Below are 25,673 nucleotides of genomic sequence, written 5' to 3' on the forward strand. Positions count from 1 at the left end.
TTCAAGTAATTATTGTAGTGAATAATTGAAAATGATTTTATCAAATTTAAACGTATCAGGATAATTAATCACGCCATTACAAGCTAATTATGAAATATCTACTCAATTTCAAAAGAACAACGATTGTGTGTTCACCATAAATAACGTTAAATAAAACGGATTGGAGTGTCCTCTTTACATTTTTTGTATATAATTCGAATTTAAGGGCCCACATGCTCAGCGTAGGTCAAAATGGAGCTTTTATGGTATTTTCAGAGCATAACCTTGGACATTCCTTAAACGTTGTAGATAATCTATTTATATAATTTTGAAGCCTTATTATCCTTTATATTTATTTTAAACATTTGATGACTGCATAAAATATTTTTATTACATAAAATAGTATTATTTTAAACCTCTCGCATAAATTGACAAACGATAAATGAAGTAGGGAGTAAGATCATGGCAACGCGCGTGTTTGAAAATGTACCGTTTTTTAAAAAATATTTTTTTTTTTGGTTAGGTACATGTTCATACACGCGCGTTAACATGATCTTACTCCCTACTTCATTTATTGTTTGTCAATTTATGGCTACGGGCCGTATGTTGTAGCTTAGCCACTGGGAAATGCCAATAAAAATGGCGTATTTCAAAAAAATACTACCTTATTCTTAAGGGGGGACATGCTCGTCGAAGGTCAAAATTGAGTTTTTATTGTATATTCAAACCATGATCCTGGACACTCCTTAAACGTTGTAGATGATCTATTTATATAATTTTGAAGCCTTATTATCCTTTATAGTTATTTTAAACATTTGATAACTGCATGAAGTATTTTTGTTACATAAAATAGTATTCTTTTAAACCTCTCGCTCTAATGTTTTAGAATATAGTCATATTTCGGTACATAACTGTGCAGTGGTGTTAAGATTTTTTACATTTATTAATTTTTAAACGCATTTATAAAACCATTAGCATAATTTATTACGAGATAATTTTTGTAAAATATTCACGATAAAAAATTATATTGATAATCTCTGTGATCCCAAATTTGACAAGAATTAGGCATTTTATTATTCAAAAAATCGGCAAGATTAACACATATCAAGATGATTCTAAAGATATTTATTTTAAGCTATGTCTTTGACCATTCAAGTGTGATAAACATCTTATGAATAATGATTGCTTTATAATAATTATTGACCTAAGAATAAGGTAGTGTTTTTTTGAAATACGCCATTTCTTTTGTCATTCCCTAGTGGTTAAGCTACAACATACGGCCGTAGCCATAAATTGACAAACTCTAATTGAAGTAGGGAGTAAAATGATATTGACGCGCGTGTTTGAACATGTACCGTTTAAAAAAAAATAAAAAAAAATTCGGTTAGGTACATGTTCAAACACGCGCGTTAACATAATTTTACTCCCTACTTTAATTATAGTTTGTCATTTTATGGCTACGGCCGTATGTTGTAGCTTAACCACTAGGGAATGACAAAAGAAATGGCGTATTTCAAAAAAACACCACCTTCTTCTTAGGTCAATAATTATTATAAAGCAATCATTATTCATAAGATTTTTATCACACTTGAATGGTGAAAGACATAGCTTATAATAAATATCTTTAGAATCATCTTCAAATGTGTTAATCTTGCCAATTTTTTGAATAATAAAATGCCTAATTCTTGTCAAATTTGGGATCACAGAGATTATCAATATAATTTTTTATCGTGAATATTTTACAAAAATTATCTCGTAATAAATTATACTAATGATTTTATAAATGCGTTTAAAAATTAATAAATGTAAAAAATCTTAACACCGCTGCACAGTTCTGTACCGAAATATGACTATATTCTAAAACATTAGAGCGAGAGGTTTAAAAGAATACTATTTTATGTAACAAAAATACTTTATGCAGTCATCAAATGTTTAAAATAACTATAAAGAATAATAAGGCTTCAAAATTATATAAATAGATTATCTACAACGTTTAAGGAGTGTCCAGGATCATGGTTTGAAAATACAATAAAAACTCAATTTTGACCTTCGACGAGCATTTCCCCCCTTAAGGTCAATAATTATTATAAAGCAAACATTATTCGTAGGATGTTTATCACATTTGAATGGTCAAAGACATAGCTTATAATCAGTATCTTTAGAATTATCTTCAAATGTGTTAATCGTGCTCATTTTTGAATAATAAAATGCCTAATTCTTGTCAAACTTGGGATCAAAAAGAAAATAAAATATATTTTTTTATCGTAAATATGTCACTATTGTTAACATTAATTTTACTAATGGTTTTGTAAATGCGTTTAAAAATTATTAAATCGAAAAAATCTTAACACCACTTAACATGGACGTACTGAAATATGACTATATTCTAAAACATTAGAGCGAGAGGTTTAAAAGAATACTATTTTATGTAATAAAAATACTTTATGCAGTCATCAAATATTTAAAATAAATATAAAGGATATTAAGGCTTCAAAATTATATAAATAGATTATCTACAATGTTTAAGTAATGTCCAGGGTTATGCTCTGACAATTCCATAAAAGCTCCATTTTGACCTACGCTGAGTATGTGGGCCGTTAAAGTCAAATAAATTAGTTACAGCATTGAATTTTTATTTTAACACATACCTATTTATCTAAATATTGCAGCAACCATAAAGTAAGCAAAAAAACTTGTACATGAAAATATATCGCATGCGACCAATTTTCCGAGAAGCAATTAATTATTTATTGTATTTTAAAACTGAATGTGAAAATATTATCTAAAATAGGTAAGGCGACTTGCAGAAAGTCGCAGGGTTTCCAGTCACTTTTTCACATTTCAAACATCAGTTCTATTGAATAGAACAAAATATATATCATCCTGAATCTATCCACTGCTGGATGAAGGCCTCTCCAAGCTGATTCCACTTCTCACGGTCCTGTGTTCTGCAGAACTTAACCATTTACCTCGGTCTACCTTGTGGACGTTTTGTACCTCTTGGGTACCACTGGAAAACTAGTTTTGTCTAGCGATTATCCGTTCGGGCTATATGTCTAGCCCATTTTCATTTGAGGTTTTTAACGAACTCTATCACATTGCAAACTCTTGTCTGTTTTCTTATCCATAACTTACAAAATTAAGTAGGTACAAAAAAACTTTTACCAATTATTAATATGTATAAGGGTTACGGATATTGGCCAGTTGCTCAAACTATTAGGTCCAAACACAAATTGAAAAACAATATGTGTATTTGCCAGACCCAGGATTCAAACCTGGGACCCACGAAATTATAAGCCGACGTGTAAGCCGCTCAGCCATCATGGGCGCAATAAAAATGATTATTTTCAAAATCATAATAGTACAACGATTACCTAAATTTTTATAAGCTGTTATTCATTTAAAGATAATGAATTATAATTCGGAACACTAAGTAAATGAAACAAAACAAAAAAATCTTATTTATTTTTATAAATTTAATATAATTCTTGAATATAATATGTAGGTCACTCATTTGGCATTACACATTACAATATGATAATAGTTAGGTATTGCATACCTACAGATAGACTTTAATGGCGGGTCCAGGTGTGTGTAATGTAACACAAATTTATATAGACGACACACGATCTCGACGCGAATCCTGTTGTTCTTCGAGTTCTCGAGCACTGCGAGCGCCTTTGTGTTCGTGCCGACAGCTGATGGATCAGCGCAAACGTCGCTATGAGCATTAATTGTAAGGATCGTAGCTACATCCATATGACAAATTCGCGTTACATTACACGCATCTGGACGCGGCCTTAGGATAACATATTGGTAGTACACAATTTTATATCATGTAATTCTATAATACTTACTTATATCAATTTTATAATTATTAAATATTGATATCTAATACTAGGTAGTTTTATAAAAGAATATAATTATTATATATATATTATTTTCTTATAAATTAAAGCTTACATTCATGGTATACTTTTGGATAAGGCAAACGAATACAGCTCTCAGCTCAGAAACTCTTCTTAACTGAGAAAAGATATCTCTATATTATGGCATTTAAAAACACAATTTGTTTATATTTCAAATACAAAAAGGTACATTACAAACCTTTTCATAATTTAGAAGAATATTAAATAGTTTTGTTGAAAAAAGATGTTACTTTATTAATTTGACATATAAATGCTCTAATTTCTTTTATACACTTTCTTACCTAACCAATTTTAAAACAATTATTTTTTTCGTTCCTGCCATACAATATAATAATTTCTAATTATAGTACCGAAATATTTCGTTTTAATGAAAACACGTAATACTACAAAATATAATATACTTAGATATCTATAAAATCCAACTGAAGCTGCTGAAATGTTAAAATGAAATTCAATGTTGAAAAAGATATTTGCCACTGGCAACGAATCAAAGGAATAATTGAAATAAATACGGTTACTAGTTGCAAAGTCAGTTACATCTGTAAGCGGGTCGCACATCGAAACACGTCTCGACTGTAACACCTCGAATATGTCAATGTGATTTTGTTGGTATTCATCAAAAACATCTAACCTAATGTAGAGAAAGGACAGATTCTTCTAGCATTGTGGTCAAATAACCAAACTCATTGAAAAAAGTATTGCAATATTTATTGTTTGGATTAAATTACTTATTCATTACTTACCAATGCCATCAATTGCAAACAAGATTAACAAATTGTATTTAAACAGAGGTAATTGACATTGCAACTAAATAACCTCAAAGACATTAAGGACATAATATTAATGTGAAGTCTTCAATATATCGGTAGTTTGCTGACAATCTCGTTGGGATCTCCTCGAGTGCAAGTCAGCAATGACACGAGCGGTCCTTTCATCACCACAATCCTCGCTGCACATCTTTCCATGAGAAGCTTCCATTTGAGCTGTCCCCGTTCATCTATATCCATGTTCAGGAACTCGTCAACCTTGAATATTTTAAGTGTTTAAGATCAGGAATACATACTTCACTAACCTAGCAAAAGAGTTTGAACTATATTGTAGTGTGGTTCCATAGAAAAATTAAGTTTTTTAAGTTGGCAGCATTATTTATAGCGGCCTTCCTTGAAGTTGGTGTTTAGTTAATATACATAATTGACATACAGGATTTTTGTGATCGTTCGTCTTAATATTTTAAATAATTATACTTCAGTGTATTTGGCTACCTTGCTAAGCATAATAATTGACACTGTCTGTTCTTTCATAGGTCACATAATTGTAATAATAGATAGCAATATATATCTGTACATTAATTAATTACTTATGGAATTTACTGTTTGAGCGAATCAAAAAATGTGTTTGAATGCTTGCGGTTTTTGATAGATACGTATGATAACAGTGTGAAGTTTGCTATAAATGAAATGAAATATCGCAATGTGAAATGTATCACAGCTTATTTAAACAGTAGTCTGTGAATATTTTTTTCATCATCACTTCATTTAGGTTAACTCTCTTTATAGTCAAGTCACATAAGATAAAAATAACTCGTTTCCCGGGAAATGCCAGGCTTTGTATGTGCATAATGCTAGTGCCCAGTAATACCAAAAAACAATACTCGTACATGCTGTGCTATGGCCGCAATCTTGGTAAATGGGGGATGATTTTTAGTTTTTCAGCCATATACAACATAATATATAATTATTTAAAATAATAATAATTTTGTATATTTGCTACGGTTACTGAACTGCAGGGTGGGAATTAATTCATTTGATTTGGATTTTTAGAGTGAATTATTTTCAAGTAAACCCTAATTTGACTGGACTACTTAGAGAAGGTTTTCTCCCACATCCTTGTTTATAGCACATTTTACCAAATCATTCGTAGGTAGGTACCGAAAGTAGAAAAACTCAGTAAATCATCATTTCTTTTTAGCATTATGTACCTATCTCTAGTATAATAATAATAATGTATATTTTACCTTGCAGCCTAAAACGTTTTCAGCAAACTTTCCTGTCAGTCTACAATTAGAAAGAGACCCAGTGTGATCGGAGAGGGTCACCCTGATGTCGAAGCATTTTTCTGGCACACCTATTTCATTTCCTGATGCCACACTACACTCCACATTAGTACACACCGTATCCGAACTCTTAAGTATGCTCATGCATCCACCGCTGAAACAAAGACATATTAAATTTAATGACAGTATTCAATCACATACACAATTTGCCGATACAAATCTAGCATTATAGACATCGGAAATGATATTACAATAATTACTATAAGAATATATTATTATTTACCATTTCGTCATGACCAATCTGCTACAGCCATCTAAATCGTAATGGGTGACAACGGCATACAGCAAAGCAGTAAACTGCGTCTCCTGATCTCCGTTGGTTCGATCCAGTATCTGTTGTACGGTCATTACACTTCTGATACTGCTTGCTAAAAACAAATAGTAGTCTATTAGAGAGAGTTCTTCTATAAAATAAATTGCTGTGACTAGTATTATGCTACCGTTCAAAGACGTAGACATTAACTGCCAGTGATTACCGGAAATTATGGATATTTCAGTGTAGAATCTTGCAAAATATCTCACGTATGTACACTAAGGTCAATGGGGAAAATAGCAATATGCGTCAAAACTAGGACTTCAAACAGTAAACCGAAACAACAAAAAAAATAAGTTTTTCCAGTTTTCGGTTCATTTCTGAGTGATTAATTTTTAAATATTTTTATTTGTATTAAAAAAATATTTTCTACCATAATTTAGAACATTTTATGGTACTTGTATGATAGCCCGGCGCCATGCTCCGAAACTAATGGTTATGCTGAACCGCACGGCCGTAGCCATAAATTTTAAAAATACTACGACAACTGAAGTGGGGAGTAATAGTGTGCATGGATTTACTTGCACCAATAGTGTGTATTTTAAACTATCGCGATAATAACTACTTACACGGTAAAGTACTGACTGTTACGCCAATCTCTTTCTTCAAGAGTCGAGCAAGACGCGATGTTGTCACTTTATGGTATTATTTGTCAGGTCGTAAAAATCGATTATCCTCAAAATGAGCGCGATGTAGTAACTACCGGCAGATTTGATAATATCGTTCTACGGTGCAGGCGCTTATATTACAGTCTAATTGTTGCATCAAAATTCAGAAGGTTCTGAACTTTTTGGTACATGCATGCGATCTTGCAATTTGAACGATAATACGTGTTTACACAAACATTTTTTGTTACGGCTGCGATAATACGTACTGTTAGTAGTAAATCCATGCATGTGTAAATGGGGTACAGAACATGGACCGAACGTTAAAATTATAAAATTATTAATTTGCTAACCAAATTATCATTTCAAATATATTCCTATTATGTATTGCACTTTTAAAGAATCCATTTTTTAGTTACAAAAGCAAAATTTATATGTAATCATGGATGGGTAGTTAAATAAAATTGACTCCACATATTATAAAAACAAAAAACTGATGGTAAACTCACGGTCTGGTATATTCTGTGACACATGATCCAGCACAGCGCTAGCTTGAATGGGAGCATGGCGAGCGAAGACTCTAAGAGCTTCTGCCTCGGAGGTGTGCGGGTCTTCAGTGATGATGGTCCGAGAGTTGACCCGCCCCACGATGAATTTGTGAAAGTCACTCCACTCCAACTTCACATCCGAAAGGAAGAGAATTGTCTCACGGGCCAGCCATGATGAAGCCCTGTCGATAAAAAACAGATTGTTTTAAAACTAATATTAAATTAACGTGTAGGACTGGACTGGACTGTCACATCCAAAGAGGTTTGTTGTCGCTGACACTTATGGAGATGCCCATGTTCACGATACAAAACTTCATTGGCTGCATACAGAGAATAAATAAGTTTTAACATCTTTATAAGACTTGCAATTTTAAAAATGGACATATTTATTTACAGCCATCAGTTATCTTATAAATCACAAAGACAAGCAGTGGGTCAGGCATTTTTGAGGTGTTCATTACACGGTTTTCTATAAACTTCACGACACATCGGGTCGAGTGCACCATTACATCTCTTGAAGCAGTAGTGTCACCGGTCGCTGTCATAGAGTGTCATCATACTATAAGATATAATTCTACATACCTGACAATACAATCTTGATCCCACATCATAAGTTTGAAGGGATTGGTTGTTGATTGATCCATGAGGCTAACTTCACGGTGTTGAATTTCATTACCTGTAAAATAATATGTAACAACACATGAATGTATTATTTTTAGAGTGGAAATAGTTAACTTCAATAAAACGAAACTATTTGTAGTGGGTACCTGTCTTTTACTTATTCGATATTCGACAAACCAATCCTATAGCGCCACTATGTCCTCTCGATTCTTTTCTATGGCATGGGAGGTATGGACACTAAACATAGAATTATCATGCAAAATGGAAGCCTTCGAGTTTTTTCTATATTTTATCTTGCTACTTAAATCATCAATGGAGTGTTTTAATTTGTACATACCAGTTTTAGTTTTTATTGTCTTGATAGCAGAAATAGCTCGGACCGCAACCAATAAGTCAATCGTATCTTCACGAATATTCTGGGCTGAAAAAAAACTACTTTTATCATGTGGTTTTATACAATCACCCGCTAACTTTCATCTTAGTAATATTATTACCTTGCAGTAGCGAAGGTTGGACGAAGGTTGTGGTAGATTCGACAATAATAGTTCACACTTTGTCAATCATACTTATTTGTTTTCAATGACTGTGTTGGTTAGACTGGTTCTGTGCCAAAGCGAACTAGTTCAAGGATATGGCCGGGTGTGCAGTGCCGGCCATACAAAAAACGCGAACTTATTCGCCTGTCTTTGAAGACAGAATGCCAGTCTCAGGTGTTTGTTTTGAATAATATAAAATTCGGAAGAATACTGGTCCTATAATGAGACATTTAGCATATGATTGGTAAGTGTTTATGATAAACTGTCAATACATTTAAAAAAAAAAATAATAATAAGGTTTATTTTTGCTAAAAAATTGGCAGCCTCTCACTTGCCGCCATACAAAACCGCCCGGTTACATAAACTAAAAAAAAAACTAAACCATAATTGACAAATATGTATTTATGCCTACATAATTTTAGATACGAGGGTGGGTCAATAAGTCCTTAGAAAAGCCGACAGGTGGCGCGACTAGTACTGCAAGCGGTTTGTTTTCATGCAGCGGCACTACCGATTCAGTATGCTGCGAAGTTTCAATCAGATTGGTCGGGTTGTTGTGTGTTTCTCGTACATTCAAAAAAAAAATTTGCTTGTGGAAAATGGAAAAATGGAAAATGGAGAAAATTGAGTTTAGAGTTGTTATTAAACATTTTAATATAAAAGGGTTAACAGCAAAGGAAATAAAAAATGAGTTGGATTTAGTTCACGGCATATCTGCTCCTTCACTTGCAACTATTTATAACTGGTTAAATGAATTTAAACGTGGTCGTACATCAACAAAGGATGAACCACGCTCAGGACGTCCTGTAGAGGTGACTACACCAGAAATGATCAATAAAATCCACGATATGGTGTTAAGTGACCGAAGATTAAAGTTGAGTGAGATAATTGAGGTTACAGGGATCTCAAAAGGTAGCGTCATTTCTATTTTACATGACAAATTGGGCATGAAAAATATTTCTGCAAGATGGGTGCCGCGTTTGCTCACAGTCAACAATAAACGCAGTAGGGTGGTGGCCTCTAAAGCCCTGTTGTCGCTCATGCAACGCAATCCGGATGAATTTTTTCGTCGCTTTGTGACTGTAGATGAAACATGGATACACCACTATACTCCCGAGACGAAAGAACAGTCAAAGCAGTGGATTGCGAAGGCAAACCATGTCCAAAGAAGGCGAAAACCGTAAAATCAGCTGGTAAGGTTATGGCTACTGTATTTTGGGATGCACGTGAAATTATTTTCGTTGACTATTTGGAAAAAGGAAAAACAATAACAGGGGATTATTACGCATCTTTATTGGACCAGCTAAAAAACAAAATTGAAGAAAAACGGCCTCATTTAAACAGGAAAAAAATCCTCTTTCATCAGGACAATGCCCGTGTTCACACATGTTTACGATCAATGGCTAAAATTGAAGAATTGAAGTTCGAATTGGTCGACCACCCACCGTATTCGCCAGATTTAGCCCCCCCCCAGTGACTTTTTCCTTTTCCCAAACTTAAAAAAATGGCTAAGTGGACAACGTTTTTTTTCAAATGAAGAAGTCATCGATCGGACAAATGCTTATTTTGAGGACCTTCCGAAAACTTATTTTTCTGACGGTTTAAAAAAAATTGAGAAACGTCTAACCAAGTGTATTGAGCTCCAAGGAAATTATGTTGAGAAATAAAAAAAAAATACAAAAATAAAACCTGTTTTAATGCTTTTTTCTAAGGAATTATTGACCCACCCTCGTATATTACATAGAATGTTTTGTTTAAGCAGGGTGACTGACATAATGGACACTATTTACATTGAATCTCTATAGCCTACCTCCACTGTTACCGTGTTACCACAAAGTTGGTTGCCTTTCCTTGGCAAAGTATAAAACACCCCCGATAGCATAGATATTATAATTCATTTTATACTTCAAAGGATAAGATCACACAAACAGCGAATGGTGCGAGTTGGAAACCCACTCGGTCCTACATTTATTAGAACTTTTTGACATGTCTGAGGTTTTTCAAAATCATGTATTTTCAATAATAACAATATCTATATACTTATGAATGAATAAAAAATAATAATTTTGAAATGATTTTTTTTTGTTCAATGGAAAATACACAGGCCAGATGCCGATGAATGCAGATTCAAGACACGATGAATTTTGGTCGGTCGCACCATAGACCTAGAGTAATTGAATTGTGAAACTGTAAAAAGCGTGTACATTCGGTTGTAATGCAATATTATGTCATTAATATTTTGTAGGGGACTAATAATTACATATTAACAATTCCTATTTATATTTATATTTCCGTAATTAACTTATGTGAAACTCATTTTCAAATAAATAACCATGAGGAAGCCCGCATGACCTCGGCATATGACTTGATTTGTATTGCATCACTGATGGCCTCCCACAGAAGTGAGAGAAAGAGAAGATGTAAATTCCCACAATTTAATCTGAAGCATGGTTTCCCTTACCGTTTTACAATAGGTTCTTTGCATAGTAGGAAAATAGTTTAGCAATCAGTGCAATTAGTGCCCAAAAAAGACCAAAACATATCATTTTCACGACAAATAGAAAATTGAGTATTTCTTTATTTAAATATAGAAAGTTAAGTGTTGCTTAATTTGTGGGCCGTCAATGTTATCAGCCATGTATATAATATGACAATAGTAGAGCGTCATACAATATAACTGTTGGTAGCCATAATCATAGCCTACTTGAAGTTATACAAGCGTTATATAGGAATTATGGATTCAATATAATATAATTTAACGAAGTTAAATATAAAACTATAGCCGATCTGATTAATCAAGAGTCGAAGAGACTTTAGTAATAATTCTTCCCACTTAACCAACACGTGGGAACACTCTCAGAGGATGTGATTGGTATTATGCAATTTGCCACATGCTCATTGTGTGGTATTCTATTATATCAAGCTAACAGAGTTTGGTGGTGTAATCACTGTGACTGGTAAACCTAATTCAATATTTTATTGTTGTTGAAAATCGTTTTCCAGAAGCTTTGGCTTATTCAATATGAATTCTGGTGATATTTTTTTGTACTCAGTATGAGTTGCTTAATCGCTAAACCTGCTCTGGAGGTTTTTTTGAGTTACGAGTAAATCACGAAAAACTGTTTTGCACATTTACGATGATGTTGATACTAGTAGTGGTGACGTTTGTATAGCGATTTAAATGTATGTTAAAAATCATTGTTTGAATCGCGACATTGTTGAACATTATTGAAAATTGCCCAGAGCGGGTTTAGCGACTAAGCGACTCGTGTCACATCCAATATAATTATTTACTGAAACATTCGACAAAGATAATTATTGAAATTATTTACCATTAATCTGCACATCTGAAAGAGTGAAATAACCAGCTGATGGTTTGGTGGGAATATGTAGAAGCGGTACATATCGGTTGAAATCTTCTGCCTCATGAATGGACATCTCTGAATGTCCCTCATTTAGAATTAGTTGGAACGGTGAGGAAACCTGGAAGGAAATTACAATGAAGCTATTAAATTGAAGTAAAGGTAAGTGCCCATACGCACTTGCGGCAGGCCGCCTATCGTTTTTTGTATGCAAAGTGCGATATGCGGCAGGCCGCTGCGGTTAGCCGGCATACAAAAAACGATAGGCGGCCTGCCGCAAGTGCGTATGGGCACTAACACTGTCACATAGGACTACATGGCACTTTGTTGCTTTTACTTCCAATAACCTCAAATATCTATATTGAATGGAGATGAGTTTAGACCTTTCCAGATCTCTATGGATCATCACCATTGACTCTACAAACTCCACTTTTAGGTCAAAGCTCTGGATAAAAACAAGAGTGTGGACCATAACTAAAGGGACTCTTATACCCCATTTACACATGCATGGATTTACTGCTGGAAGTACGTATTATCGCACCCATAACAAGAAAGTGCATGTGTAAACATGTATTATCCTGCCAGTTGCATCATTGCATGCATGAAACAAAAAAGTTCGGAAGCTTCTGAATTTATATGCGACAGTTGAGATTTGTTCGATATCTGCACATGCGCAGTAGAAGGATAGTGGCGAACCTGCCGGAAAAAAACAAATTACATCTCATTTTGGGGTTAACCAATTTTTACGACTGTCAAATAGTACCATAAAATGACAACATTGCGTCTCACTTACTCTTGAAGAATGAGATTGGCGAGACAGTCGGAACTTTTACTTGTAAACCGTTATTATCGCGATATAAAATACACACTATTAGTGCAAATAAATCCATGCACGTGTACAGGTATTATTATATTGTATTACAACACCTAAAAATGATTCCATAACTGTTTACTATGGTTAATTAGTAGCCAGGTCCAACGTCACCTCTTCACTTTCAACGTGATGAGAGGCTGCTTGGTGTGTTCTCTTAGTTACTACTAATGTGTCAATGACATTGAGCTACTTTACAAGCTGTTTGTTGGCGAATTTAAAAGCGGGCGAGTCAGCTAGTGCGATTGTGATGATGACAGACAAAACTTTGCACTCGCTCAGAAGCCAACAAGCTAGTGAGTTGAAACCATCATTTTTGGTACTATTTTGACAGGATGTATTTAGTTGTTTTTTTTTTACCGGGAGGTCGCTACCATCGCTCTACTGCGCAGAAACAGTAAGCCCACACGCCAGCGTGTAGCGCGTAAAGTTGACCGGCTTTCAACTTTTCTCGGTAGATTGTTTGCAATCTGCTTGTTCGCTTGTTCGATGATGACACTGGGCGAATTTGCTAGCAGATTGTAAATTCGCCAACAAGCAGCTTATAAAGTAGCTCAATGTCATAAACGCTTTAATTAGTTTGTGGAAGAATATTCGCAAATAATAAATACACAGAACTATTTTTAATTATAGGTACCTACATGTTTTTAATGATCACTCAAAATGAACAAGTGAAAAAGTGACTCATTTGTATCAAATCAAATTAAAATAATGAAAAGTGAAATCTTGATTCATTTATTACTTTCACCAATAATTGATGTCACTTCACTTCCATTATATGTTTCATGCCTATTTAATGATAAAAATACGTGCTCATTTTAGGTTAGGTTTATAAATTTTCTGATATTTTGACAAGACAATCCAAGAAAAATCTGTAGGATTTTTTGTTTCATGTATTCAGTGTTAGTATTTTACCAGGAGATTGGCTAAAGATAAGTAGAATAATTAAATAGATCGATATATATATATATAAGAGTAAATTACTATATATATAATATATATTTTATTGTTAAATTAATACCTCTGGTTGAAATTGTTCATTTCGGTCACCAATGTGTCGAGTTTTAATCTTTGCACTGATGACATCAACTGAAATGTTAATAAATTGGTAATCAATTGTATATATTTAAGAAAGGTAGTTCAAGAAATTGTTGTAGTATATAAATACGTATAAAATAATACATTTAACCATTTCTCTCACCTACATCTCCCACATTAAACATTTCATCGAAAGAAGTTACGAAATGTCCTGATCCCCATACCGAAGCATTGACGAAATCTGTACGTGAATCTCTGATGGTGAAAGACCAAACTCCCCTGGATTCGTCTGGTTTCTTTTGAGATTTAAATAATCTTGGACTGGATTTAGCTATAAGAATTCCGATGATAATGGAATTCTCAATATCAACATTCAAAGAATTTAGCGTCAATCTCTGAAGACCTGCCATTTTTGTGTTGAAACAAGACAACTTTTACCGCCGTTTGTAATGTTGCCAGAAAAATATTTTTAATTAAAAATCGTAAATTATCTATGAACCTATATTAGATACGGTTGATACTTGATATAAAAAACTGACTTATTTTTACATTTAAATCATTAGAAACGTAATTGAATAGGCACCTATGCAATTATAATTTTTGAAGAGAAAAATAATATTATTAGTTTCATTATCAATATTTTTTTGAATGTTTACTGATACGATAGGGCATAGGTAATAAAATACTGCTGTTTCTCCAATATTTAAAAAAAAATATTCAGGCCTATTATTTAGCATTGAAATAACAATGTGACACAATAATTATTGATTGATGTAAAACCCTACATTTTTTTCTAAACTTTCATTGGCAACATAAAATTTTCCCATAGCAACTATAAAACAATTTTTATTTTTTTCGATTTTTATGAACCCATGTAACTTTTTATAAGCAAAATGGACCAGCCAAGCACAAAATCTGATTTTACTTACAGTTACAATAAACATAGAAATGAATTTGGAAAGCAGTGTTTTTTTTCTGATACGACTCCAGAAATAGGCATTTCTGTTGGTCCTGACAAAACAGTGACCAAAAATTTTATATTAAGGAATCCCGTCCACCAATCTTTACAGTACAGTAAAAACTATTCAGAACATGAAGTCAATACATACAGGTAAGTACAAATTTCACTTTATGGGGGGTGACAAGATCATGCGGCATATGAAAATGCAGAGACTGTGCTGGATTGCCCATGTACATAAAATTTCAGAGAATATACCAGTGAAGCGGGCTATGTAAGCAAGGCTGGCAAGGGAAGACCTCGACGGCCGAAATTATTGAGATGGCTGAATTGTGCCACGGGAGATTTAAAAATACTTATATAATATAATAATAAAAATACTTATTAAAGCAACTGGAGAGTGTCGGTGCTAGATCGTCCAGGTGAAATTTATTAAGGAGGTCGAGACCCACCAAGGGTTTTAGTGCCATAAATGATGATGATAACATAAAAAGTTCTGGATCAATTTAATTATCCTAGTTATTACTCTAATAGAAAAATATCTATCAATACTCTTATTGTTCCCTAAAGAATGGTTTTTTGTTTCTTATTATATATACCTACTTATTATTTAAATGAATGTTTTTTTAGGGCGGAATATGTAAGCACTGGTATTAATCATATTGAAGGAGGGTGGCCAAAAGACATAAATACAGCGGATGCTGAAGCTACTCAAAGATACAGAAGAAAAATAGAAAAGGATGATTCATACGTTCACTGCATTATGAATTTGACTCATGTAATATATTTTTTATATTATTACCTCTCTAATTATTTAATACTGTTAATTCAATAAGTACTTAATATAAACGAGATTGTAAGAATGCAGCATTCTTATTAAATTACACAGTTTTTTAACCGGTTCTATGCCTTCAACGAGTTTTCTCGCTCTATGAGGCCGTGATCGACAGAAAAAGGTATCACATCAAATTCCAACGCACAACCACATATTTACAATATTTAATTGCCGTGAAACAAAGCAGGGGTGACTTTTTTTTACTGTTAATAAAATAATATGAAAAGTGCATTAGCAAACTAACCAAGAACTCAGTAAATAGATTTTTGTTTGCTTCAATATATCTGGCACAGAAATTTAAAAGTGGAAACATGGCAAACTTACTTTTTTTGTAATTTTGATTTCCATAGCTCCAATTTTTTATGAATGCCTTCACTTTGTCTTTTTAAATCAGTAAATATATTAGTGCCATGCATTGATTTATTCACTCTTTTTTTTTTTAATTTCAACCAAATTGACAAGTTTAACAACAAAATTATCGTTCCTAAACAAATTTGTCTCAAATTTCAACATTATGATTTGACCCTTTTATTTCATTTTCACGAGATAGCCAGCGCGCTTTACAATAGTATAGAAGTGAGGTATTATAAAATTAGTCTCCAGATTTTCAGACAGGTTTACAAACAACCTTTTATAGAACTGTTTTTTTATTAGCCATTTTATAAACTATGCATTTGCACACTACAAACCTGTGGCTACATTAATTGTGTTTAACTTTTCGCGCCTCCCTTTGCAACACTCCGCGCCTACCAGTTTGGAAATCGCTGCTATAGGCTATTCTACATTCATTTTTTTATTAGTTATATATTTTCATTATTGGGTATGTTTTACAAAAGGTTTTTCTTGGTTCAATAATATTATAAGTTAACCACACTCACAATTTTTGATATTATTCTTACAACAGGGAATGGAGCATTATATACTCCAAAACAACGCAATAAACATCTATCAGACATACTTCACCGAGTTAGACCCCGCTCCTCCGGTAGAAAAGAGTTCTTGCCGTACGATAAATGTGTATCGTGACCCCAATGCAGTGAAAAGGCCCATAACATTCTTGAGCTGGTCGGCTGATAATGGAGCAAGATTGGCAGCCACTCACTGTGATCTAGAGTTCCAGAGATCTACCGTTGAACAGTGCACACATAGTTATATTTGGGATATCGGTAATAATTCCATTTGTATAGATATTTTAGTTTTACCTTGTGTTTTCATTCCAAGTTTAATTTATAACTATCAGAGCTTTTAAAATGGCTAGAATAAGAGCCAGAATTTTTATTACATAAGATGTGGTATCAAAGAAACTGGAAATAAGTAGTTTTTGTGTTTTTGACTTATTTCCCTTTTCCTTCAGCTATAGAAATATATGTATCCAGTGGAATAATGACTCACAATAGTTTTGTTAGTTAATAAATGTCGAATGTGTATGATTGGAAAACAGGGATAAGTCTAAAATTATTACTTTTCAGGAGAGTTATGTCCTTTGGGCCCCTTCGTTAAACAAGAACATGCTAATGATTTCTTACATCTTTTTATACAGTGGAACACTGATTTTACATGGCGGGAATAAAATTTATCTTTTTCCGCTAATGGTGTATAGTTCCTGCAATCCTATTTCATTTAAATACATTTAAGTAATTCTTGGTTTTACATTTTTATTTACCACAATTTTCATCTGAAATATTCAAAATTCGATTAAAAATACATACCTACTTACCTATTATAATTAAAAATCCAATTTATTTGAATTCATTCAATTGAGGTGTCTGGAAACAAAGACGGCAGTTTTTAAAAATCGATAATCACCTGCTGCCACCAGAATATTGCGGTTTTTGTTTCTATCGATTTTTAAAAACTGTCGCTTTTGTTTCCAGACACCTCAATTTATGTATGGTAATCATTAAAATGAATTCTAGATGCATGTGTGTGTTCCTATTATTAGACATGCCTGCAGTGCCCAATATCATGGTAACACGACACGATTGTATAAGGTTTTTGTTGTTGTATTGTTTTTTTTGTTTAACCGTTTAGGTAATGTCTCAGCAAAGAAAAGTCTGTTCAATAGAAAATGAACATTCTTGAAAAGGTGAAAGAACATGTTGACAAAAATATGGTTGGATTTTTTAAAAAATTTTATTATCAACCCTCAGTGTTAGTTTTTTTTGTCAGTCCCTTCAAAAACGTAAAATTGGGGTTTCACTGTATTGCATATTGTACTCATAATCCAGTAAAAAATATGATATTTTTCTAGAAAATCAATAACACAGAGTACCTACCCAAACAATATTATGTAATACAGTCAATCTTGGTTATTACGAGAAAGATGGGACCGACTGAATTTGCTCGTTATAAGCGTTATTCGTTGTATCAGAGAATAGGTATTTTTAAATGAGCGGTCACATAACACAAAAAGTCGCAATTCAAACAAAAATACACAATTAGAATTTTTCCCCGAAATAAGCATGGCATTCATAAGCAACAAAAGAAGTTGTTAATTGTAATGAACGCTGGTAGGTACCTACTGACTTCACAAACCTTGGATTTTTACATGCAATTTCAACCATCTTCGTGGAAACTTTTTAAATATTGTCAGCGAAAACACCAATAAGGTAGATACTTTGACACTTAACTAGTGGCATAAACGTAATCTGAACCCGGCGGCATCCTGTTTGGTCGGATTTTATTGCTTAGGATCGAAATGTTTTTAAACAATCGACACATTAACAGTTTTAAGAAGTTTTTTGACGATATTTTAGCTCGGTATATCCGATAAGTAGCTCGTTAGGAAAGTGAATAAATGTATGGAGAAAATCGTAAACTAAAATGTCAACAAATGTTTCCTCGTTACATCCGAGATCTCGCTATATCCGTCATCGTAATATCCGAGTTCGACTGTACTTATTTACATGAATAATTTCAGAAAATCCTAACAAGCCACAGCTTGTTATTATGCCACATGTGCCTCTATGCTGTTTGGAATTCAACCCCAGAGATCCCAATACCTTAGTAGGAGGACTCCTCAGTGGACAGGTAGAGGAACAATAATTTATCAATAATCATGAGCTGCAGAGTATAGTGAGACTTCTATATTGCGGCTGACATGTCATAAAACCTTGGCAATTTCAACAATAAATATTTATTTCCATTCAGGTGGCAGCGTTTGACATAAGAAAAGGGTCAGAACCATGCGAAATGTGCCCTATGCATCAGGCGCACCGTGATCCTGTCAGAAATGTATTGTACATCAACTCGAAGACTGGCACTGAGTTCTTCTCATCGTCTACTGATGGCCAGTGTAAATGGTTAAATTGGAAACTGTTTTAGAAATACCCAATATTATAATTAATGTAGTTACAAAAAATAATTCTGGAAAATAAATCTATGCTTTTTCAGGTGGGATACAAGAAAATTAAGTGAGCCTACTGACACAATGATTATTGACCCGGTTAAAAATGTCGGTGAAGAACAATCAGTGACAAGAGCTCTCGGAGTGAGTTGTCTTGAATATGAGACAACAATCCCAACTAGGTTTGTCGGAGTTATCTAATTTTAGTTTGATTGTATTGAAATAACAGTCATAGATACATTTCAATTCATTCATTGTTATAAGGCCTGAAAAAAAATGAACCATAAGTGCGAGTGAGAAAGCATTCAGCACGCTTATATCTCCGCAATATGCATTAGAGTAAGATAGAATTTCTACTGCTGAATTAAATAGTTTTTCCTCATGTCGCCGGTAAATATTGATTTGGATGACTACATTCATTTAAAAACTGCAAGCATGTGCAATATTAAGCGAGTGGTAATTATTTTTAGTTAATTTAGTAGAAAACACGTTGTGTTTAAATTTGGTAGCCGTACTGAGAAGCAACATTATGGTATAACGTTCCATAGTTAAGTTAATAATAATAATGAGGTTCTCCTGTGCATTATACACATAAAACACGGCTTTATTTTACCGAACAATACATACATTCTTTATATTATTACTCTGAGCATTGTCAACATTTCATGGATACCTTTTACAGATAATTTATTCAAGACATTCACAAGATATCATTTAAAAGTTTGCAATTGTACGATAGGCATTGATTAAGATTCCAAAATTAACTCTCCACCCGAGAAATCGATCTGTTTAGGTCAATATGTTGTATCTAATGATCGATTTTATCAAATGCCTGAGAGAACTAATTATTGCAGGAACAATCAACCTATTGGCTTATTTATATCCAGTGCCGACAATACAGTATTAGTGTAATAATTGTTGCTATGGTCCTAAGCTTGAGCCGTGAGGGACACCAGACAATGTATTAAATAATGATACTGATAAAGTTAGTAATACAATATACTGCATCCTCTGAAAAATAATATTAATTTTATTAATTGCTGCATTCGGATTATTCAATAATATAATATTGTCTTAAATTTATGTTATTATTTTTCGTTATGAAATTGAAAAGCACTTAATAAAATATGAATAAATGTGTTTATGGATTATTTTTCCAGATTTATGTGTGGCACAGAGCAAGGTTTGGTGATTGGAGGCAATCGTAAAGGCAAGACTGCTTTCGAGAGATTACCTGGGCGGGTAATGTAAATTTCTTTACAAAACCATCATTACATAACATTATATATGTTTGAATGTTTCAAATCCTCTGCCCTATGTGGACAGTGTATTACTATATCAATCTATGATTTCAGTTTTCTGCTCATTTGGGTCCCGTGTACGCGTTGCAAAGAAATCCGGGATTCGTGAAGAATTTCTTAACAGTAGGCGACTGGACAGCCCGTATATGGTCAGAGGATTGCAAGGAAAGTCCAATAATTTGGACCTACTATCACCGTTCAAAGTTAACAGATGGTGCATGGAGTCCGTTAAGGTATATTTTTGGGTCCCATATTTTATATGTTCTCTTAAATAAGCAATTGAATAATAATTTTGTATGACCATCACAGTGGCTTGCCGGTCACTAGTGTTTTTCTTTCTTCAACTAACATACTATGTAGCAATTAGATAACTCATTCGGTGAATGGTTATAATTAATCTTCTAAGAAGCCAGAATCCAGCCAATTTGAAGTAGACACAATTTTAAGACTTTCCTGATACTCTGTAAAATTATGTTTGTCAGGTTCAAGGATACCATAATATTATCTGTTCCAAAATAATTTCCGTACCTCACGGAATTCAAACCATATAATATTAACTGCGTTGTAAATTACAAAGCCTGTTGATACCGCCTAAACCATGGCATCCTCAGAGGATCCAAGGCCATGAGGCCTGATTCATGCAAACATGAACAGATCGACTGCGAGGCAAATTTCTAGCCCGTAAGCTTAGATGTATGGAAATTTATAGTCACCCTTGGCAAGTTCTACAAAATTTAATAGAATCAGTCTAGCCCTTAATATAAATAAAATCCTGCATTTTTTATACCTACATTAATTCTATAAGCAAGCCAAGTAAAACCTAGAGTCATTATAAATTCTATACTTAGTCAATTTTAAAAATATTTAGAAGCAAGCTGTAATTTTAAAGCCAATCAATAGCAAATGATTTTGTAGTTACCTATATAACTTAAAACAATTGTCAGCACAATATTTTAAATGCCAAAAATAGTAATTATTAATACCAGCGCTTCATCCTACACCCCCCCCCCCCCCCCTTTCGGAGGTGACACTGTTTAAAAATGAATTCATTACTAGGTTCTCTCTCTTCATGACAACCAGGTGGGATGGTTGTCTGTGTTGCTGGGACATTCTTAGAAAACAGAACGCACCCGTAATAACAGCACAGCTTTGCGATGAGCCGCTGACTAAAATAAGGCCTCAAGAACAGGTAAGCGTTGACAAAATACAGATTGTTAAAAACAAATTATGAATAACGTTAAGAAAAAATAATTATATATATAAAACTGACCATCAAATAAGCAGTATCATTATTTGAATATTATATAGTTTGGATTGACCAAATGGAGGAACTCAGAAATCTTAGTCAACTGTATACCTATTTTAATATTACCAAAAATTAGATTTAATATAAAACACAATTAATTGCATTAGTTTGTTTCCCAATTTAAATAATATTATAGTATTTAACAGTGAATCTTTGTAGATATTGTAGAATGAAGAATGATTAATATGTAGAACAAATAATTTTCTCTAAATAATTTTATCAATAATTTCTATAAGTATGTATTTCTTTTTCAACCGATAGGGTCGTCTGGTGCCTTGCGGAAGTAGAAAAGGATCGGTGTATCTGGTGGAGCTGTCTGAAAATTTGGGTGTATCAGCTAAAAATGACAAGCTTCTGCTTACAAACGTAAGTGTATACTGCAACTCTTCAACTATGGGTGAAAATTTCACACAAGTTATGGGGAAATTTAAAAAATCAATAAAACAGTTTGAATAACTGCAAATTTATAACACAGTCGGTGTTAAAAAAAAGTATAATTAAGAAAACGTCTATAAAATATACACTATGACTATAGATCATAGACTGATATACTTTTCTATAGATCATGATAAATCAGATAGCAATATAAGATCTTGAATAGAGATAATACAGAAATATCCCCAATAAACTATTCTAGTTACCAATCCAACCATTTCTGAAATCCCTATCCAGCGTTGTAATGCAGACTTCAATAGGCTCTTTCTCCATCTTTATTAGTCTCAACTCTTTGGTTCAGTCTTTATAGTAAACTCATTATTATCATTGGCTCTACTTTTCGATATGGACCATGATCGCCTCCAGAATATATCTCCACCTCTGGCTGTACTGTACTCAGGTTTTAAGGATCTTTATTCATTGATTGAACCTATCTTAACCTAAGTCTTTCATTTTTTCTTCATCCCTCCCGGTTCGTTGTCATTAATATTTTTGAGCCAGTGTTGCCTCTATCCTCGAAGGTCTGCCCATTGCAAAATCAAAAAACAAAAAAAAAATATTCACAGCTCCGCAAATAGGTGATAGAGATCTAAGGTGTATGTAATTCGTCATGACAACTATTCTCACATATAAAATAAAATTACTATTTTCGTGGAGTGGAGTGGAGGATGTATTAATAATTTTTTACAATAAACAATTGTTAATCATTTGCCCAATCCATCGATTCCTTGCACTGGATCAAAAAAATTTGAAAAACTAGTCTAGTTCTAGTCGGCTAAGAGATCATACCCGATGAATGGCAATGTAAAATACTTAAAAAGCTCTCGTATGTCATTATCATTTGTGCGATTTAAGTCTAATTTTAATTGTAGATGTTCGAGCGAGAGAGCAAACGCGAGCGGATTCTAGAGGCACGCATGCGAGAGATTCGTCTCAAGATGAAAGTGCGCAGCGGGCAGGCTGGGGGGCCAGGTGCGGGAGGGCAGGGAGGGGGAGAAAACTCCTCAGGGGCGGCCGATCGGGACATTGTGGATGCAGAAGTTGAATACCGGCAGATCGTGGACAGGGAAGGAAAGGCGCAACAGGCACCGCCCACCATGGATCCCATCATTGGTCGGTTCAATCATACATCAAGCAAAAAACCAAATTGTAGCACAAATGACCTAATTCTTGATTTTTGTTTTAATGTTAAATTTTAATGTCAGGCTAAAATATTCAAATTTGCCAATGACATTATTAATGGACGATGCACTCAATACAGTAGCTAGCAAGTAAATTCGCGCATTCGCATGTATAGGTAGACGTTACGCAATTTCCATTATGCGATATCACGCATCGGGAATTTATAGCAATATGACCTTTATTGTAATGGCGTTAGAGCAGTGTTTCTAATGTCAATGTTCATTTGAGCGAACCCATTCGAACCGAACCATTTGGCAGACCCAACAAAAAGCATCAGGAATTTATAGCAATATCACCTTTATTGTAATGGCGGTAGAACAGATTATGCCATTCGGCAGACCCGACAATAAAGTGAGTGTCATTTTCTTTTCCAGATGATTCGTCCATATTAATGTCATTGAAATTTGCAATGAAAATAATAACATTTTAGTTCATAAAGATTCACATAAATAGGTGTGTGGCAGTGGCGAAGCGTGACTTTTGGAAAGAGGTGGGCTGTGGAGACCAGAGAAAAAGAGCACACTTGTCAGGTATACTTACGGGAAATAAGAAGATAATACTTACGATATTACTACTGATGAATAGGTGCATACTAATGACGACACAATGAATCGTTGAAATTTCAATAGCTCACTGAATTTGACAAATTATTTAAATCACTTATGCCAGTAGAATTCTAAGCAGATTTTTCTTTGGCAAATACAATAACTCGCCATCCCAAAAACCAGACAAGTATCCAATTAGTGAAAGCGGCAGATTATAGTGCATACATAAAAAATATTGTAAAATTTAAAACAGGTAGGTATTTCGTAAAAATAGTTTTATTGAGAAATTTGTACAAGCAAATTACGGTTTTATTTATACCTAATCAAAAATTTACTAAGCTATACATATTTATAAACTAAGTTTATGAACTAAATATTAAACAGTAAATCACTTGACACAACCAGTTGTTCAGTGAGGCAGATAATCTTGAATGGCTTAGGATTCCTGGCTTTCCCTATGACCAAAAGCTTTATTTTGTGTCCGGGTTGCATTGGAGCACTGATAATTGTGATGCGGTCCTTGGGCACTTTCCTCCCTGGTACATTACTTTCTTCGCGATGAATGTACGTTTTATGAAGGAGTAGTTTCCAAAATAAACCCGTCTCATCTGCGTTGTATACTCGTACGCGGCAGACTACTGAATTTGACAATCGAATATCGGCGAATTATAGCTTGATTTTGTGCTTTCAACGAGTAAAAATAACGGTGGATTATAGTAGTTGTCAGATAATCGAGCGGCGGTTTACTGAGAGTGTACTGTAGTTTGTTTAATTTACAATTGCCAGTTAAAAACGAATATTTATCATATAAATTGTTGTGAAAATGTCTAATATAAGTTTTTTTGCTGTATGCAATTCTAAATGAACTCTTGACCTTCCAGCTTTGATAATATCTGATTTTTGAACAAACGTCAAAATCGACAATGACGTTTTTAATATGGTATCTGACGTATAGCAATTTTCAACTTCAGTCGGAAAACTAGACATTTTAATAAATACTTGTTATTTAAAGCACTGACATTCGACTTAGGTACAATAACAAATAATTTATCCATAAACAGAACACAATAATACCTACACTGAATTTAGTCTTACAAACTAAACCATTATCAATGTGTTTGGATCCACAATATGACTGCAGAATATGATATAAATTATGTTTGTCTATGACTGAACTAACCTAAATAATAATCACGAGATACAATTATTTTTTATTTTTAAAAAACAATTTATAAATCTTATTTATTTATTATTTGCTTAAAGTGGCAATCATAGACAATAAACATTTCCATACAATCTTTAGGCTGTTCATGTTAAGCTTACGATTTCGGAATAAAATGCCAGACAGCGACTGAAACACATACAAAACAGATCTCAAATAAATGTCATTGCAAATTGCCATCAAATTAATTCATAATATAGTTGAATCCAGACGGCGCTATTTATAGTTATAAACCTTACTAAATAAAATAAAACTACTTTACTCTCAATTGTCTTCGATTTTTCAGTGTATTTATTTATTTTAAATTAAATTATTTACTTGAAGATCTATTTTTCTTAGAAGGTAGGCTTTAAATAATCACCTACTATGGAGCCTTTGCCACTGGTATGTGATGTTGTGAAAACTGCTTCAAATCATTTTTTTTTTTACTTATATGTCACTTCTTTGGTCATCGGCTCCACAATTATTCTTTGGATAAAATTAACATTTTAATTGTTTCTATATTTTTCTTCCAGATGGTTAGAGGGAAAAACATAATTTGTCACATATGGGACAAGAGATACATACTTCACTTTTATGAGAAAAATATATACATCATTCTTCGTTTATTTAATGATTTCTTTTATGT

General features: G+C 33.4%; 2 protein-coding genes across 2 annotated transcripts; one reads left to right on the forward strand and one right to left on the reverse strand.

The window, feature by feature from the left end:
- Positions 1-4,582: 4,582 nt before the first annotated feature.
- hdm (meiosis specific with OB domains hold'em) lies at positions 4,583-14,325 on the reverse strand. The gene is made up of 9 exons (XM_085959779.1): positions 14,079-14,325; positions 13,899-13,966; positions 11,977-12,127; positions 8,446-8,529; positions 8,070-8,163; positions 7,449-7,669; positions 6,245-6,389; positions 5,923-6,115; positions 4,583-4,933 (listed from the first exon to the last, which is right to left on the reverse strand). Exons 1-9 carry the CDS (start codon positions 14,323-14,325, stop codon positions 4,763-4,765), a joined length of 1,374 nt encoding a protein of 457 aa, XP_085815905.1. The 3' UTR covers positions 4,583-4,762.
- A 483-nt stretch (positions 14,326-14,808) lies between these two features.
- Dnai2 (dynein, axonemal, intermediate chain 2) lies at positions 14,809-25,568 on the forward strand. Its single transcript, XM_085960020.1, has 12 exons — positions 14,809-15,026; positions 15,504-15,651; positions 16,613-16,874; positions 18,629-18,738; positions 18,859-19,010; positions 19,102-19,236; positions 20,215-20,296; positions 20,410-20,588; positions 21,412-21,544; positions 21,923-22,027; positions 22,969-23,209; positions 25,561-25,568. Exons 1-12 carry the CDS (start codon positions 14,809-14,811, stop codon positions 25,566-25,568), a joined length of 1,773 nt encoding a protein of 590 aa, XP_085816146.1.
- Positions 25,569-25,673: the final 105 nt, after the last annotated feature.

This window comes from Rhyacophila brunnea, unplaced genomic scaffold (assembly GCF_057557595.1).
Source record: "Rhyacophila brunnea isolate RB1 unplaced genomic scaffold, BYU_Rbru_1.0 scaffold_9, whole genome shotgun sequence".
Taxonomy (NCBI): domain Eukaryota; kingdom Metazoa; phylum Arthropoda; class Insecta; order Trichoptera; family Rhyacophilidae; genus Rhyacophila; species Rhyacophila brunnea.

What these genes read in the sequence shown, in the direction of transcription:
- hdm (XM_085959779.1), bottom strand. Translation starts at nt 14,325, where the DNA reads ATGGCAGGTCTTCAGAGATTGACGCTAAATTCTTTGAATGTTGATATT. An exon ending in AGATTGGTCATGACGAAATG is followed by an intron (nt 6,116 to 6,244) that starts GTAAATAATAAT and finishes TCTTTGTTTCAG; the next exon opens with CGGTGGATGCATGAGCATAC. An exon ending in AAAACGTTTTAGGCTGCAAG is followed by an intron (nt 4,934 to 5,922) that starts GTAAAATATACA and finishes AAAATATTCAAG; the next exon opens with GTTGACGAGTTCCTGAACAT.
- Dnai2 (XM_085960020.1), top strand. Translation starts at nt 14,809, where the DNA reads ATGGACCAGCCAAGCACAAAATCTGATTTTACTTACAGTTACAATAAA. An exon ending in GGTGCATGGAGTCCGTTAAG is followed by an intron (nt 20,589 to 21,411) that starts GTATATTTTTGG and finishes ATTCATTACTAG; the next exon opens with GTTCTCTCTCTTCATGACAA. An exon ending in ACAAGCTTCTGCTTACAAAC is followed by an intron (nt 22,028 to 22,968) that starts GTAAGTGTATAC and finishes TTTTAATTGTAG; the next exon opens with ATGTTCGAGCGAGAGAGCAA.